Genomic DNA, 18,921 nt, shown 5'->3' with positions numbered 1-18,921 from the left:
AACAGCCCCCGCACGTCTACAATAGAAACGGGAGAGAAGCTGCTGCTGCTGCTGCACTGGGCGTCTCATTCCATTTAGGCCGAGGCGTCGGAAAAGAACGGCCAGACCATCAGCAGACCACTCTCTCGGGTCACCACTAAAGGCCCGTATGTGATGGACGCGTATTGACCAGGAGAAGCCTATAGTCCCGTTCCCAGTTCAAACACAGGCAATTTTCAGCTCTGGGCAACGAGTTGACAAGTCGTACCGTGGGAACCTCCTTGATGGGAACCAGCCCAGCATACCAAACAGGGCCACGCCTATGTATATGTACACGCGACGACTTTTTTGGCTGATGCTGCTGGAGACTTATTAGAACTATGGTCGCTGGCTTGGGCGCGCCTGTGTTATATTTCGGCCTACTGTTGCTGCATTGCTAATTTCATCTCATCAGCCATCTGCCCGAACGGCCTGGCCACTTTGTGAAAAGGTCATGAAAGACGAGGGGCTGGACGGGCTTGGCTGCTGGCAATCGGCGGAGATAGCAGGGGAGGAAAATGAAGCACACGTGCTGGTCCCGCCTGTATAATTACCATTCCGCATTATGTACAGGCCAGCTATTTTAGCTTTTATAGAAGTCGTCTCTATCTCCGTAAGGTGACGGACTTTTCTCCGTGAACTTTATGAGCCCAGCGGTGCTGGGCGGGGTGAATTTGTCTTATTAGCATTCTGTCGTTTGGCAGCGTCTAATAATTCTCTATACGTCATTATCCGTTAATTCAGGCGCGTGCATAAATTCATGGGAACGGGGCGTTCCCGGCCAATAACGTTATAAGAATTTCAGTCGGCAGACAGGAATAATCCATTAAGAATCATTCATAGTTAATAAGCCAGCCCATTTACTCAAATAGGAAAAATAGAAATACATTATGGATATAGGGCTATTGACGGCGGGTGAATCAGCCGCAAAACACCCCGCGTCCCATTTCGCATCTCGCATCTCTAAGCCTGCATAAATAACCAGCCGGATAGATGTGTATGTAAGCCGATGATATATGTACTAATAATACCGTGAAAAAAGAATTGCTCAGGGCGGCATAATAGGATAAGGCCAATAATTTCTTATACAACAGCAATTCTACGTTGTATAAAAGTCAAGTAGAATAGCTGCTGGTTATTTTGTACAATCCAAGAATAAAATTGGAATAAGGAAAAAAAATGAAATAAAAGGAGGAACTTACCGATTGCGACTAACGAGAAAGCCAAGACGACGGAGTAGAGCCTGCCGATCATGATGATGAGGCCACTCGAACGAAACGCTGTGTGTGTGTATATGTCACGGATTCTACAGCAGTATATATTCAACACACACAAAGTCTTGTGTTGAGACGCCGCTGGCTGGATGGCTGCTGTCGTCTCCGCTCCTGATTGTTTCGATAACAAACAACTCGCACAAGCAGCCGCTGTGAACCAATCGGCCACTCGTTATTATTTCCTATCGACTTCTCGTCGAGAATATTTTTTACAACGAGCTAGACAGCACGGTCGAGTCATAACAAGGTCTCATTTCTCACGCAGAGCCAATTTTGGCCACACAAAATCAAAGAATGAGAGAGACGGGCCAGACAAGTGCCGAGATGGAAATCGGCCGCCGCCAGCCTTTTTTCTTCTTCTCCTTCACCTTCCACCATATGTAAATGATCGTCGAGAAATGCGAGTCCCCACTCACTTGAAAGCTAATCAACACAACTGACGAGAGAAGCTTTCCAGTCGTTGCACGGCAGAACGAAGAAAAATATTCAAAGATGAAGAGAAGAACGCGAGTTATTCACGCCAAAATTAATTAGACGTTTTTTTGTTTTTCTTATATTTCCACGGGGAAAGAAAAAAGATTGGAGTTGTAACGATCGAAAATGAATGAGCGATGCTCTCAGTCACGACTGCTGCGGACGGAAGCCAGAGAGCAACTGACGAGGCACTGGATCACTAAGAAGGGGGGTGGATCAGTTGGTGCGCGGGGACGAAAGGAGCTACTATATAGGAGTATAATATCTAGAACCAACCTCCAAGCTTCCCCCAATCCTCCCAAACTCTCTGTCTATACTCTATACCCGTGTGCATGTGTCGTAGTACATGCGGGCGCTTCCGGCTGGCGCGGGAAAACGGTGCGATCGCGTGCTGTGCGAGAACCGCTCCGGAGAGGGAAAAAAGGTCCAGCCAGCGCTAGAATAACGTCCAGACGAGAATCCTTGTATTTTTATTTCTTTTCTTTCTTTTCTTATTTTGCAGGCCCTTATATCAACGTGAGTTAGCAACCGTAGAGTGTAGGAAATAAAAGAAAAACGGCACAGGAGCCTTGGCTGACGGTGGTGGGCTGTCCGTGACATGCGCGACGCACGAACGAATCCTGTACCCTCCGCTTGCCGTGTGTATAGTTGTGTCTCTACCCTAGAAGGGCCTTGGGCGAAGTCTCACTTGTAACAACGCAAAGTCGCGAAGGGAATATCTATAAGAAACAAAACAGAAAAACAAAAAAGGGTCGTGATGAAAAAAGAGACGATATGATGACCGCGTCCTCGACTCATCGCCATGGAACCCCCAGCAGCCACTTGACCGCGGGAGCAGCAGCAGCAAAATATCCAGCGGGTTGTTATTTCTTTTTTACGGCCGGGGCTTTTTTGTTTTGTTCTGTGACTGCGCGTGTTTTGGGTGCTCTTATATGTCTCTGAGCTATATATATCTGGCACGACTACTTAATAATAATAATAATAATAATAATAATACCTAGATAATAAATCCATATCATTTGGTTGCCCGTATGAAAACGCCCCTTTGATTAATCACTGATAATTGAAGGATATTAGCTTGATTAATTTTCCAATGATTTTCGCCATCAAAATTCGGACATGATTATTACTGACTTAGCATAAATTTATCACTGAGAAATGAATGGTTTTTCTTTGATTTTCAAATCATATATTCACTTACTTTTGACTGATTTAAAGTGAAGTTTTCAATGCTTTTTTATTGATTAGTTTTTCAATGCTTTTTTATGGATTGATTTTTCAATGCTTGTATCCAATGACTTTTTTTATAAAATTCAAAAGCTAAATTTTACTATACTAGTTTTCTTTCTCTACCAGTTTTGAACTCCTGTTGTCGGTTTTCCTTACCCTTGTTCTCCTTTTTTATTTTACTTACTTACCTATTATCTGTTAGAATTAATTGTATCATTGGTTGAAATTTTCCGTATCGAGGCTTGAACCATCGCAACATTGAGTGGTAGCCAGACTCTATAACCAACTACCTATGACGTTGGACATTCGATAAATTTAGTCAGTTCAAGTATCTAATTCATACGTATCTATATAGGGCGTTGTGATAAACAATTTTTTTTTCGAAGAAAAAGAAAAACGTGTTGGTGGTGTGTTTGGTATTTTTATAATCATTAAAAATCTTTCACAAAATCATGAAATAACATATAAGAAAAATGCTAGAAGTAGGATAGAGTCCAGTAACGAAATATTTGTCATTGCAAAATCAATTAGCGGATAGAAATTATAACCGAGCCCGAAAAAAATCATTCATTTATCACTAGAAACATCATTTGTCATTTAGGATATTATCGATTAAAGTAGGTCTCAAAATTATGGTATCTACCTTCATATTTACGATGATTGCGCTGTTCGCCTAGGAGTCGCTTTCGCGTTAAACCAAGACTACCACCCGTCTTACCATCATCATATGAAGAAGATACCAACTGAAATCATATTCAGAGTTATTTTCATTGATTCATATTTATAAGCCCCGATCTGGGATTGAACACGGTACCTTTCGATCCATAGGAGCGTGCGATAACCATTGGCCTATGGTTGCACATTCGATTCTATATTAACCATGTTGACAACGCCGTATGTTTCTTACATATGGAAATTCACCCTTAATATCATTGATTTCGACGCAACAAAATAATATAAGTCAATGATTCTTCATAAGAAGAACGTGAAAAGCATTCCAAAGGCCTTTCAGTGATAATTTATTGATATTTGAGAAATCATTTGTAATGGTATTCATTCACTATGTTCACTATTTAGTAATAATCGGCAATAAAGTCAATGAACTATCAGGAAAATATTAATCGGGATAACTAATGATTTACATTGATAATCAGTGAAAATCCAATGATTCTGGAAATCCCTGTCGTGATATTTGTCAACTAGCTAGGCTGCTAGCCACTGAAATATCATTAAAATTTATGTTGGGAAAACTTAGTGATTTAAACGGAGCAGTATTCAATCAATCAATAGAAATCATTGGATAAAAAATCATTCTCAGTGATAATCTCAGTGGTAGCCTAATCCCTGAAATATCACTGAAATCTGAGGAAAGCTCAGTGATATGAACTGAGAAGTAATTATAAAAATCAATAGCAAGCTGTATAAAAATCATTATAAAATCAAAACTGCCGTTTGGGACTCATTGAATAATCATTTATTAATCATTGGAATGATTTCTTAGTGATAAATAGATGCTGATTATTGATTTATAGGTGTCAATGAAGTATGGCAATAAAATGATAAGAAATTCAAAGGTTTACTGAAAAGTACTGAAAATGTAAATATCAGTAGAAAATCAGTAATTTTTCAAAAGAAAATATTCCATGGATTTTTACGTTATGTTCATTGATTAGTTCAATGACTAAGTTAAGTTTAATCACTGCCAAAAACTTCATTTTCTGGATCTAATGATAAACCAATGAGTTTTTTGGACTCTGTTCTAATTTTTGAAATATCTTTGATTTTCCAACGATTTGTTACTGACTTTGTAAATTGATTTATCATAGAAAATCATCGCCAGTGATAATTGCGTGACATTCTTACTGACATTCTATGACATTTCAGACTGTCCATTGATTTGTTTATGCTTTTCATTGATCTGCAGTGATTTTCATTGACTCATTTCCATACGGGTGATGCGCCGAGATAAGGGAATGGAAAACTATTGGCCCAATTCTGGGGGATTATTCTATATGGACTATATTCAGAGTGTGTGTTTGCAGAAACAATATAGAAGAACGAGAATCATAATAAAAATCGCCATGAGATTTCTTTCCTTTTTTTTTATTTTTTGATCTGTTTGCTTTGCTGGTTTACATTTCAAAACGTGAGGTCTTATTCGCTTTATGGGCATACATATTCTTATACGTGGAAGTGCACAGGATCGTTTGGGATGCACGGTCCGATTCCGTATATATAATTCATTCTGTTTCTCGTGCGGTCTCGCCACTTTTTCTTTTTGCGCACGACTTTGGATATTTATAATGATATTTCTTCGTAGAATTTTCTTGTTTGCTTATTCCTGTGGCTGTTTAGGAATAAAATCAATTCTGCACGGGTTTTTTTTTTGACAGGATGGATATGCGTCGTGGTAAACCGGTTGAGTGAACCAAATTATAAATTAAATATCCTTCCGAATGTCGAAGTAAGTAAAAACTTGGGGAGTGAGGACACGTCGCCGATATCCAACATTTAGCACAGGTGTGTGGGGTCTCTAGAGAAAGCAGGTTCTTATGTAAATAATGGATCGAGCACTTTGAGTCCTGTTTTACGTTATTATATAGCCTGTTGTTGAATTCCCACCCAGGCACAAGCAAAATGCCATCTGATTTTTGTTTTGTTTCATTTCGTTATGATTTTATTTGATTTCATTTTTTCCGCCATATAGTTTCTTTTTTATCGTTTCCACCATAAAAATATCAGCGGTTCTTCTTCGCCCCGTTATTTCCCTCCTTTTTTTTGGATTTTCGGATGAGAAAGCGATCGACTATGGACGTATAGATCCTCCTTGGTGTGTATCAACAGCGCACAACGTTCGCCCACACACAGCCCAACCTATCTATTATATATGGCTCCTATGACGCTCATCTATATTGAATAAGCTATATAAGCGAAAAATAAGAAAACGAAAAAGAAAAAACAGAGCAGCGCCCGCCAGGCCCGCGCTTTGGGAGAACCGCAACAAAGATTTCTTTTTTTTTTTCTTCTTTCCATCTTTTGATTTTATTTTTATTTTTGTTTGGTCGCCCTTTTTTCTTTCCAACTCATCCGTCTTTGGAGTCTTTTTCACTTGAAACTTTTTCGTTGCCAGTTTTGATGGGCTTTTTCCTTTTATACATCTATACCGTGAGGCTCTGCCTCCATTTTTCCTTTCATTTTTGATGTTCTTCGATATTTCATCAAGAGTTATAGGCCGCCTCTTTTCTTCTTTTTCAAGCGCATCGGATGATTCTTGCATATAGATATAGTTATTACGTATCCGTCCTGATGTCTATTATATATATTACGGCGCATCCGAATGGCTTCCCCCCGTCCTTGTATTAATGCGATGGCTCCGGTTGAAGTGCGGGGGTGAAACGGCCGTATTATTATACGAGTCCGCTGAGAATGTCTTTGCCAGTTAAAGTTCGCAACCTCGATACCTTTGGTTATTAGTTGAGAAGCCATTCGACGTAGTACTTTACGTTAGCTACCTGGGCAGCACTGTGTGAAACACTAAGAGACAGCCGGAGGTGTTTGGGCACTTAATGGCCTCTTCCAAAACAATTGAAGAAGAAGAAAAAGAAAACTTATTATTACGACTGCACAAGACAATATTGCGTTTTTGTTTGTCTAAAATCAAACAATATTGAGTAGACGACGAAGACCCTGTGGAATAGAAATGTTCATCAGCTTTACACCCACGCCCTTAAAAACGTCGAAATAAGTCCGCCCCTCACGAAGCCCGCGTTTTCCTCAGTTTGTTCGTCAATAGATTTGACTTATTTCGCTTGTCATCAAGCGAGTGGATGCTGACGAGAGATTAAATTCCTAGGAAACAAGTCGTCCCTTCTAAGGTAGTACTACTACTACAAAACAACAATTTGCCTGATGACGCAGGAGCATGCAAGACCATTCGTTAAATTGACAAGACGAAAAATTTTCCTCATCAGCCAAAGAGGGAGCGTCTTATAAATAATAACCGGCGGGTGAACGGAATAATCGCATTAGAACAAATCGTTCGTTAGACACGAAAAAAACGATGGGGATTTGTGTGCCCCCGTCTATACTATATCCAGTCCAAATCACCCGAAACGTTTTATAATAATAATAACAAGGCCCGCGCGTTTCGAAAAAATAAAACTGAGTCCCGAATAAAATACTCCCTCTAACAATTCATTATTGTTGCCTCCCAATCTTTCAAAGTTTGACGAATAACATCCCAGGGCAAACTTCTGTGTAAATAAAAATTGCTAACTGCTAAGCGCAGTTGACGCGCTGACTTTTTTCCATTCACTTATCCACTTTAGTATAAAAGCGGCTCCTTTTCCTTTTCCTGTGTACAACTTCATTAAAATCGTTGGATTCTTCCGTCGGTGTGACTGGGAGCGAATTTCAGTAACCCAATGCGAGATAAACTGCTTAATAAACGGATGAATGTGTGCAGTATAGTCCCGAGGGAACAGTTATACTCTCATACTAGGGTGAAAAGTCTGCATCCTTATTAATATTCGTCATCATAATATCATATTCGCCTGAAACGCGTAATTAATCTATTGATGAAAAAGAAAAACTTGATTCCTAAATTAGTAATCAACTCGCAGATTTAAGAAGGACGTGTCCTGGAATCTCGTTATGTCATTTAAAGATGTTTGAGCAGTTCTGAGACTATACTACATAATTATGACGCAATTCTTTGGCTCGCGATACTATATACGTTCCTATAAATAACGGCCAAAAAAACAATGCTGGGCGCGCTCTGACGCCAGCGAGCTTTAAATTATTGTTCCATTGTGGATTGCCGAGTGTGCGGGGAGATTTTTCTGCACAGCCAAATAAAAAGGGCACGCGTGTGTTTCGGCCGAAAAGCATTCTAATTGAACGCGGGACTTGCTGCAGGAACAAGGATCGATGGTGCGCTCTTGTCCGTTGTGCCTCCTATCCGTCTCGTTGTTCTATCGCGCGGCAGGGGAGATCTATAAAAGGTGGACGGAACAATCCAACTATATACAAGGGGGCTAACAACAACAACAACAACCAATAGTGGCCTTCCTTGTGACAGACTTAGAGTGGATTTTCTGGCTGTGTTGACGATATAGACGAGCGATCCACATCAATCGACGACTGCCCTTTGTGTACAAATAAATAAAGCGGCCGAGATTCGCAATCAACGTCACTGGCCAGGCCAGCACAGCCGAGAAAACATTGGAGATGAACAAACCTCTCCTTCGTTTATATACTGTATAGACGTCTGAGTTGGGAAAAAATCATTTGGGGACTTTTAGCGTCACACGAAACTGTCGCAACTTTTCCTCGTTCGTTCTAGTCGAGAGACCAGACAACAAGAGACGAGTTTTGTCTGGACTCTTGGAGATGGACCCATCCGGCATATTGTCATCTCGACTTCAATTCACTTCCGATTGCTGACGTTTTGTGTCAATTTCCAAGAGGCCATACAGCAATAGTCTACTAAGGTAATACTAGCCCGTCTATAAAGGGGTAATTTGAGACGACACAGCTACGGTTCGAGAACAACGGCCATGATTCACTTCTATGCGCGTATAAATGTCTCCTGTCAAAATTGATGCCCAAAGAAACGTCGAGACAGTTGGCGATGGACTGCGAAGAGATATCTAATGGACTTTTCCGTCTTCACAATTGGATTAAACGACCTGTGTATGTACGGCCGGGCTGTAGTATATAGGAAGAAAAAAAGAAAAAAGACACTGGGAAATGGCGACGGGGTCTTGGCTAAAATGGTTTGCGCTATATATAAAGTCTTCTACATAATAGAGAGCGGACGATAAGTCGCTTAAAAGGATATGGGGCTCGGTCGGTCTCGTTCTGAAAATGGCCAGCAATAATAGTTGTGTGCGCTACACTAAAAAGCCACTGCTGGAAATTGACCGAGTGGAAAAGAGGCAGATGCACTAAAGGAGGGAGGCGGAAGGAAGCCGGAAGGAGAATGAAAAAAGATAACGAAAATAAGTCGAACGGGGATAATATGGCGACAACACACAAAGACAATGAAAGCGCACGGAACGGAACCGCAACATTTTGTCCGGGAAAAAAATAACAAGAAGCCGTTTAAACCGTTTTTCGGGAACGAAAGCCAAAAAAAAAAAAAGGGAAAAATAAGAAAAAAAGGGAGTAATAAAAATAACGGAACGATCGTGTCACGCGAGTGTCACAGGAGAGACAAGTTGATCTCTGTGCCGTGTCTGATTTCTTATTCGCCACTCTCGACCACCAGCGATTTCAGAGCAATATACTTTCACTTTGGATGTACAACTTTGGATATGCAAGATTTATTTTTGAATACAGACCTAATAATTCCGGAACCCAGATCTCTACCGAATGACTCCACTTAAATGGATAGGCCTATCATAAAATTTGCTATAATTATAACAACGAAGAAGAGAAAAATGAGTTTAGGACGAGCTGGCTGTGATCCTTGTCACTGGGAATTTTGGTAAAAGGTCCGTGTTTGCTTAATAGTCAAGTCTCGCCCCTCTTCTTGACTAACGAGACCGACGGTCTCAGCTGTCGCCGCAGTTTTTGGCGAAATAACATCTTCATATATAAAAATATCTACCACACAGGAGCGGCAAACAAGATAGTACGGAGACCCAGGGAACTGACGAGGAATTGTTGGCAAGCGTCTGTGTGTTAATTAACTGCGTCAATACTTTCATTAACAACCAATGCTGGCGGAGGGCGCGCAGCGCAGCAGTTTCCAACAGTTCGCCAGCAGAATTCCGGCAACTCATCCACGCGCCACTCAATCGCTCATCTCATCGGAGAGGTTGATGTGACGTGTATATCCTTCTCCTGATGAAGAAATACAATAAAGAAGAAGAGGCGTGGCTTTAAAAAATAAAATCATTATTCGACTATTCGCTCGAACAAATGAAGCCTAATGACTGGCGCGCATATACACACCCACAGATCGGGAGAGATAGGAAAGGCCGCGGGAGATCATCACGCTCCTTAATCAAAACACGTTGCTATACGTGTCCAGTCAGTCATGAATAAAATCATTTTACGGCTGACCACCGTTACTAGAGATACTATACCACCCATCATGTCGCTGCTGCTTAGCAACTCCTCGAGAAGGAGCTTATAAATCATCAAGGGGGGAGTTATTCGACATTTTCGCGAGAAATCCATATTATAAACGCTTCAAGGTAGACGCAAAGCATTTGATGGCGCGCTGGTGAGAACCGACGCCGTTATTACCAGCTTCCGCCACCCTGGACAAACTCGACGAATAATCAGAGAAGAGAGGGAACCTGGTATGTGCTGTGTGTGTGTGTGTGGACATTAGTCAAATAATAACAAGAGCGCGACAGCACATTGTCAACACAGCGGGGCGTGACAACGAGCGCGTTATGTGTTAAAAGGGGGGACCGAAAACAAACAAAAAAGCAAACGCCCGCACGTGGAATTAAATCGACTCTTTTTTTAACCTCGAATTTTTCGTCTGTTCTTCGTAGAATTGAACTCTGTGCGGTTCGTCCTCGTGACCAGCGACGACGACCGCTATTGTCACAAGTTTTCGGGGGAAAATCACAACAGCTGCCGCGCTGAATAACGTTAAATTATCAGGTCACGTGCGGTTGCTATCGCAACATTTGTGTAATTATGGGCGTACTACTACGCTGCTATAGAGCGCAGCGTATTTACTGTACGTAATGCACTATTCAAAGCGATTGTGTTGATGGTCAGCTGAACAAATCCTGAAACCCCTTTTGGCTGGAAATTCGGCCAACTCCCCTTGTACATACAGCAGAAAAACAACACAAGCGTTCTTATTATACTGTACCCTATTCTTGCCCTTTTGTATGCTTATGTAACCATACTTACGTAAAAGGTGATGGATAGACGTCAGAGCTCCACCTTGAATAACCAGACCGCTTGGCGAAAAAACAAAAATCATCTAATTGAATAAATGTGGACGTATCCATGGAAAAAGTTTGTTACGTAATCCGACCAATCGGCTTAGATTTATCCTATAGCGAACGCCAACTTCCCACAAAGAGAGTTAAATCGTTTGCACATCCATTTCATCAAAGTTTGTTATCGTCCGCCCAAATGAGAGTAGAGCAATTAGAATAACAAGAATAACTCGCTTGATTCCATTAGGGGACTATCCGCTTGACGGATGGATTGAATGCGTGCGTGTCGTCAGTAAAGCTATAACGTCAATAACGTCGCTTGTCAATCTGAAGCATAAACATATCCAGCCAATTGTCTACAGAACTTATAACCTAGACTAAAAACACACATATATCCACGCGAACTATATTTTGGGTAAAATAACCCAGCAGTTCGGTAATTGCCTGTCAACCGACATCGGGAAAAAATAAAGAAAACAAAAAACGGGAGCCTTGGAACCCCCCCCCCCCCCCAGAAAAAATAAACAAATTTTGTTTTCCTTCTTCCCCACATTCGTTCATTATAAATAGCTTCAATATTGCACATGTATAGTTTAGAGTTTCCCGGGGTTTTTTTTTCCGTTTTTTTATATTTTTCTCTTGATTCATTCCAGCCATTTTTGATGACTCGCAGCCAACGTCGAATCCACTCTGTCTTGGATTATTGATTGCCAGTGGAAGGGAACACTTTTGAAATATCACGCAAGATAAAAAAATAAAAAGAGATGAGGGATATTACCCCAACGGAGTGTGTGTGTGTGTGTGCGCAATATTTGCCGAGGTTGAAACAGGAAGTCAGAGATACGGAAGAGAAGATGAGGAGAATAAAGGAGGCAAATATAAATATGCAAGTCGCCGATGCGAAAAGTGATGCTCATAAATTGGCTCGCCGGGCGAAAACTGAACGACGAAACCAACGCGAAGATTGCACACACTGCTATTGCTGCTGCAAGGGGGGGGGGGGCCGGCTCTCCCCTTTGTGTGTGTGACAAAGATTTACTTGACTGCACGGTGAATAATATGCGGGGATCTCTATTCCTCTCCTGCGCTCTCTGATGAGAATGTTGCTCAATTTAGCCGAGTGGAAAAGGGGAAAAACAAGAGTCTACACGCTAAAGGAATCTATATAGAGACAGTGCAGAAGCCATTTGATCTCGAATAGCAACAGTAGAAATATGTGTATAACTAAACTACCAGCAGCAGATCTACAGCACAAACGAGGGAAGAACAAAGGCAAAGCGAAAACAACCCAGCAGACAAGTGCAATCACTGCGAAAGAGATTGTATTCTACATATAGTCGACAGTTCACGGAGAACTATAGAGATATGATGTGAAGGATATGGATGCTGGGCGGGTTTAAGTCTGCGGCTTAGACTTTCACGAAAATCCCGGGGTTTTGCAACTTTTTCACGCGCGACAAAAAAAAAACAAAAAAAAACACGACACGATCCGTCACTATTCATCAAATTGACGAGAAGAAGAAGAAAAAAGCTTATAATATTTTGTGAACAGGGAAAAACAATTCAAAAAGCCTTGGCTAAAACACGACGAGGGTCCTTCAACAATAGGGAAGATTGATCCAAACATTTTGTGTGTATAAAAACCGCGCCCAACTTTTTCTTTGCTGATGATAGGGGAGGGCGCGCTGATGACTATATACTACGGTAAATACAAAGTTAGATGGACGTGACGTTGACTGGCCGCGCACTTTGCAACGAAAAAAGAAGCCGAGACCTTCATTTTGTTTAGCACGGAAACGCTTGACGCAATTTTTGTTTTCTTTTCCGGAAGCTTTTGCCGACAGGAAGTTGCTTTAAGGACTTGGTGTGTTCTTTCTTTTTTGGCAGGCTTTTGGCCTTGGGTTTTTTTCTGTTAAATGAGGTGTTGCGTTCGACACCGCTATGTATAATCTCCTTTCTGAATCTTGGTTCAGGATAATGTCGACGCTGGTCGTTATCCAGTTGACGACGACGGTGCGCACGATGTATAAATATCATTAATGGCGGTTAAATCCACTAAGAGAAGCAGGAGACGACCAATCGACAAGAATTGTGAATTCCTGGTAAAAATTAATAACATATTTTTTTCAGAAGAAGAAGCAAATGCTTTGTAGAATTATTCGACCTCACCACACCTGTTTTATACCGCATAGTCTTCAAGATGTCGAGATATAAAAACTGCAACTGCAGTCATGAAGAACAAATCGCTTCCCGGTATTGCGCTCGTTATTAATTAAAATAAGATACAAAAAAAAAACTGTAGTGAAGTGAAAGAGCTGTTGCTATAGAGAGACCACCCATATAAGCATTAGGGGCCCATTGGGTTGAAATTATTAGTGTGCAACCCAGCACGCGATTCCCGCCGACTATAACGAAGATAATTAGAAATCTATCATTTGGCAGGACCGCTCGTTTGTATCTATATGGTGAATGGGGTAGTACATACAAGAGAATCGAGGTTGCATACAAGTCTATATATACGAGGAGCGGGAACGAACGAACGAACGGGAAAGTTACGAACAAGCAAGTAGGCGGTTATTGATCGCCCGTGAACCTCTCACGTTATTTTTTATTTTATTTTTTTCTCTCTCCTTTTCCTTTTCTTCTTCATTATTTATCAAACGCAAAAAGAAGAAGAAGAAGAAGAAGAAGAAGAAGAAGAAGAAGAAGAAGAAGAAGAAGAAGGGGGTTGAGCGAGATTATGGCAACTTGTGAGTCTGCCAAGTTACTCCTCAATAGATGAAAATCCATCAGACCTAATGGAGACACCCCCCTCCCTTTTCTTCCAGTCTTCACGTTCAAACTGGGTAGCTGAAAGAAAAGACAAGTCAAGTGGGGCAGCAGCAGTCTAGAAGAAGAAGAAGAAGAAGAAGAACAAAAAGGAATAATAAGAAAATACACCGGAAAACCATTGAATCTCCTTATGCGCCGCCGCACCATCGCGACGGAGAAGAGTCAAAACATTCCAGGGCCTTTTTCCCAATTTCCAGGCTGATCGTTGGTGGTTTCATTGTGAAGGGAGAGACTTGTGTGTCGGATTACAACTGGACCTTTCGACCGCTATTCAGCACATGGCAGCCGTCCAACAAACAACAACAGTTGTGCGAGTTGCTCTACTCCTCGCTCCATCAGACGATGTTCTTGGACACAAGAGCTGGCCAGCAATGTCTGGACAGAATAAAATTCCCTTTTTTTTTCTGGGGGCATTTGTTTCAGCATCTGTCGTCGGATAAGAGCATCGCAATCTTCTGTCAAGTCCTGACGACCGAAAACAAAAAATAAAAAAAAAGTCGTCGATGTATTATTATAATTCCAGAGAAAAGATGTTCTCATTCGGCATAATAAGGAACTTACACTTGTATAATAGAATATAAAAGAGCCCAAAAAGAAATTCACTGACAAACGACATGGAAATGTGATGCGCTAAGCCATTTTCGCCCAGCAAACGAATAGACAACTTAATCAATTTGCTGGCCATATATCTTCTTATAGGGTAGAGAGAGAGCCGGTAGATATATATATATATTCGGTACGGTGCGCGGCGGTGTATAATATTCAGGGTCTGATGCAGCGGGATATTGCGCCAGCCCCATTGAGACACATCGCTGTCGTCAGCAGCTTCATCATTTCCTCATTTGTCGTTCATTAGCGTCAGCAAGACCATCATTAGGACTTGGTTCTTGGACTGACGCCGCCCGAGTCTCTAGAACCGAACGAGAAGAAACGACATTTCTCTACTCCTTATAGTTTTCCGCAGCTACAACTCCCGACGCTTTTTCCATCGCCCACTTCAGGTTTCACATTGATCATCCCGGCCGTGCATCTCCCGTGCCGTATAGTTGAGGCTACTACCACGCGCGTGGATGACATTGAAGAATCGTTTCACGACAGTCGAGGCGTCCCCTGTCAAAATCTATTTAGATTATAGACAAGGGACCCGCAAAGTTTCTTACAATTATCCAAATGAGTTATCAACTTATCATCGAGCGCGGAGCTATCCAGCAGTCGTTGCTTTTGTTGCTTGGAAACGCCTCAGAAATTATAACGAGTGTCTGTATATGCATCATATTCAATTGATTATGTCACGGGGTTAGTATAGAAAGCCACCGGAAACTTCTGGCATTGGTCGAAACGCCAAGACAACCCACGGAGCTGTACGTAACACAGTTAGTCTGAACGGAAAGTTTGTTTCACAAATAGTGTTGCGTCTACAAAGTATACATACATATATTTTATTGTATAATACCCCGCTTCCTATAGTATACAATGTGCATTATATTGCGCAATTTGATGATTGATCAAAATCAGCGCGCAATAATAAACCCCGTTCAAATAATAAGCTGTAGATGCTTCCCGTGTGTGTATATAGTTTGCATATATATAGTTAAAATCTAAGTGGCCTCTCTTTCGTCTCAACACCGGTCAGTTAATGACCAGGATTACTACTATACACTGCTGCTGAATGCTTTGGCTGGAATAATAATAAAAAAAGAAATAAGGGCAAGGAGAGTGCAACTATTAATGGATTAGTCTTTCCTGGAAGGAGATAATTTCAGAATAATCGTCGTTCGACGTGAAGTAGTAGCCGACTAGCTCCTCCGCACTGCTGTCCATACATATATATATGTACTACTACTACACACGGAGAGTAAACGACAAATCATAATATAGCAGCACTCATGATGAGAGAAGAGTCTTTTGCACTTCCCTTCGTCTTGATGAGTTTCACAGCGATGGGGGGGACTCCGGATGATTATACACGTGTTTGTTCGGGTGTACTATTTGTTATATATTCCCTACTATCCGTCAAACGGAACCCGTGATGCTTATTCTAAATTCGAGCTGCAATTATAATATCTAGGACAAGGACGTCGTTCATCTGTTTCCCGACATTGATAACGGAAATTTTAAGCTAGATGGTGCCGTCGCTTGTACACACACTTTAAGAGTCCCTCATCAGCAAAAGTTGGATTAATAGCGAACGAGAATAGGAAAAGAGGGGAGACAACAAGTGGTTGATAATTTGTTCACAGACGGAATTATTAAAAACTGGAAATGAATTCAATCGTGTGTGTCGCGCAATGCGGCAGCAAATAAGTCGCGTAGGTAAGTTTCCGGTTCTTTCTAGAAAGACTAGAGGTGTTTCGGATTGAGTACATTCCAATTTAGGTTATACATTGCGCAGATGGCGCCCGTTATTTTTATTTCATTTGTCTAGTTTTGCGTAGGCCCAGCCAAACTTATATGTTTCGAATCGAAACTTCCCACTTACCATTCCTGATCCCTAAAGAACGTATTGAGGCTTGTCGAACAAATTATGAATACCATTCATTCCTGTACGTGTAATTTTATACACGCCTACACCTTTTGCTGTATCTCACTTTAGGTAATATATAGCATATCCGGTTTGAGTTCCGAAATGTCTTACTCAATTATTCAAAATGCGTAATGTCTAATTTGAGGGGGATATAATAACTGCACGGCTGGCATGGACTCGATGTATGGCGCAGTAGTTCCGCATTTTAGCAGGCTGTGCGTGTCACTTGACGGGCCGGCAGCCGGCTATATATACGATCCACTTGTTATTCCCCAGTCTCCAATAGGCTGCGAATGGGATGGATCTGATTATTCGAGCGTATATATACGCATATATAGGAGCGGGAGCCGAAAGCAGTATAGACGGGGATCTATTCATCATATCGATCCCCGGCAAATCGCTTGACTTTCAAAATTGAACTTGGCGCCCGTATTAGACTCGGCAGTGTCATTTCGGATGCTATGCTTGTGTTTATCTGCGACTACTACAGTTATAGTATACTGCTGCTGGCTGCTGCTGCCCTCGCTCCACATCTCTCCGTTTGTTTGATTCAATGACAAGGCAACATGGTAATGTCACGCATTTGTATAATGACATACAGCGTACGTGTGTCTCTCTGGCTCTCTTCCGCCCGGAAGTAGGTCAGACAATATCATCACGAGATCGAGAACAAGAAGGTTTCCTTCCTCTCTCTTCGCATTCCCCGTAATGGACCATTGGGAATGTCAAAGTAATGTTCCCATTTAAGAGATGCTATTCCAAAATAAAAACACAAAACGAGTGAAGCAACTTAGGCTATTATTTGTTCGCTGTATATTACAGGGATCGGCCTGGGTCTCGGTACTTTTGTTCGCTCCCTTCATCACTAAGAAACGCCTTGAAAAAAAAACTAATAAATTGTGTTAAGAACTTTTCTGCACAGCCACATCTAAATGTAGAGATTCCGAGAACAATTGCCACTATGTAATAGACTGCAGCAGGAATTGTACATCGTAACAAAATGGTCCGAGAGCGGAGGAATGAATCTTCTCCCTCCAAAAGATCAAATGCGATCGTTGCTGGCCAATCAACGGAACTCAGCAACGGAACTAGTCTTAGAGGAAAATATAAGTGACCCAAAAGTTCCCGATTGGACTCATTCCTTTTTCTTTTATCGGAAAATGATTGCGGCCAGCAATTGCTGAAGTTCAGGTTGTCCCATTTCTGTTATACGCGACCTTCTTTTACTTATTGATCAAACCCGATTTGGTTTCTCTTTCTCTTAAATAAATGAATATCCAGACAAGAGACCTTACTCTAGATATAGATGAACTGTTGCTGGATATAGATCTGCGCGTCGTGCAGTGTACATTATTGAAAAGCTTTGAGTATACCACAGTCTGCTGGGGCATCAAAGTCTAAATATTATTATTGATTATTGTTGCTAGATCTTTTTTTCCTTTCTTTTTCCTTATAGTGCTCGTTATGCCATCAACGACTGCTGGCTGTGAGAGATAGAGAGTTAAAGGGAACGGTGCCAGTGCCGGAAGGATCAACTTTTAGGAGAACTTTGGCCTCAGACTTGACGACGTGAAGAAGAATAGAAAACGAAGCAAACGCAAAAGAAACCGTATGGGTCCTTTTTATTTACTCTTCTATGTGTATACAGTTGATAGGCTACTGGGCTTCGACGACCTATAATATGGACTATACTATAACTGTATACTACTCCTGTGTATCAAGTCGATGGTGTAGGCAATAAAATATACAGCATTTCATTTTTATTTTTATTTTTGTATTTCCTTCTTCTTTCTGAGTAGAGAATAGACTGCTGGGCACTTCAGGGGCGGTATTGACATCATTATTTCCACCGTCCTCCTATATTATATCTGTCTATTTTCTCCTTATATTCTGGTTCAACTGGAAAGGAAAAAAGAAGGCCTCAGGATATACAGGCTCTTCGGTAGCAAAGAGCAATTTTCAAATTTGAAAGCAGCCGAAAAACATCTTTTCTTTTCTTTTCTTTCCTCATCCTTTTAGTCCACGGTAGTATATAGGTTTTATTTATGGTAGAATTCTTCTTTCGCCTTATTCTTTGATTGACGACAACTGCTGCTGCTGGATCCGCTCGTCTATTTTTGAGGCTTCTCACCGCCAACTGACGGGCGGGCGGGGCCCGGCACGAGATGAGGGTCTGATCCGCTGATTCGTGTCGAATCGGTCGATATTTGCACACGCCGAGCTCGACAAAAAAAAAAGACGACGACATCAACGATTCGCAATCAAAGTTTTGAGGACATATATATATCTAAACGTTTGCTCCGCCTAGCTGAATTGATGGGTCTCGATAAGGGCATTGAAAAAGTTTGTGAAATCGAGTCGACGGCAAAGCGGAATTGTACATGGGGCGGCCAACGGATATCGAAGCGCATCACCTTACGACCATATCATCGGCACCGAACGGGCGGTACGTCGCTCCCTTTGGCTTGGATTTTGAGCCGTATAGCGCCGCTCTAGAGGATCAATTCAAAGTCATCATTGTCCCTGATGCGCTGGCGCCCACCACCACGCGTCATACCGTTTTTATTGGTCGCCGTAAATGGCCACATCTGGGGTTCGCTTTTCTTTAGATTTTATTGTCTTGCTGTGTGTCTGTGAGAGGCGACGCCCTCCC

General features: G+C 41.6%; 1 protein-coding gene across 1 annotated transcript in view; it reads right to left on the bottom strand.

The window, feature by feature from the left end:
- Positions 1 to 1,949, bottom strand: part of LOC124340657 — a 37,468-nt gene extending 35,519 nt beyond the window's left edge. Inside the window, exon 1 of the mRNA XM_046793260.1 lies at positions 1,221 to 1,949. Coding sequence (XP_046649216.1) covers positions 1,221 to 1,272 — 52 coding nt within the window. The 5' untranslated portion in view covers positions 1,273 to 1,949. The remainder of the gene's footprint in view (positions 1 to 1,220) is intronic.
- Between the last annotated feature and the right edge of the window lie 16,972 nt (positions 1,950 to 18,921).

Source organism: Daphnia pulicaria, chromosome 5 (genome assembly GCF_021234035.1).
Source record: "Daphnia pulicaria isolate SC F1-1A chromosome 5, SC_F0-13Bv2, whole genome shotgun sequence".
NCBI classification, from domain to species: Eukaryota; Metazoa; Arthropoda; class Branchiopoda; order Diplostraca; family Daphniidae; genus Daphnia; species Daphnia pulicaria.
This window is presented reverse-complemented; position numbering and strand designations above follow the sequence as displayed.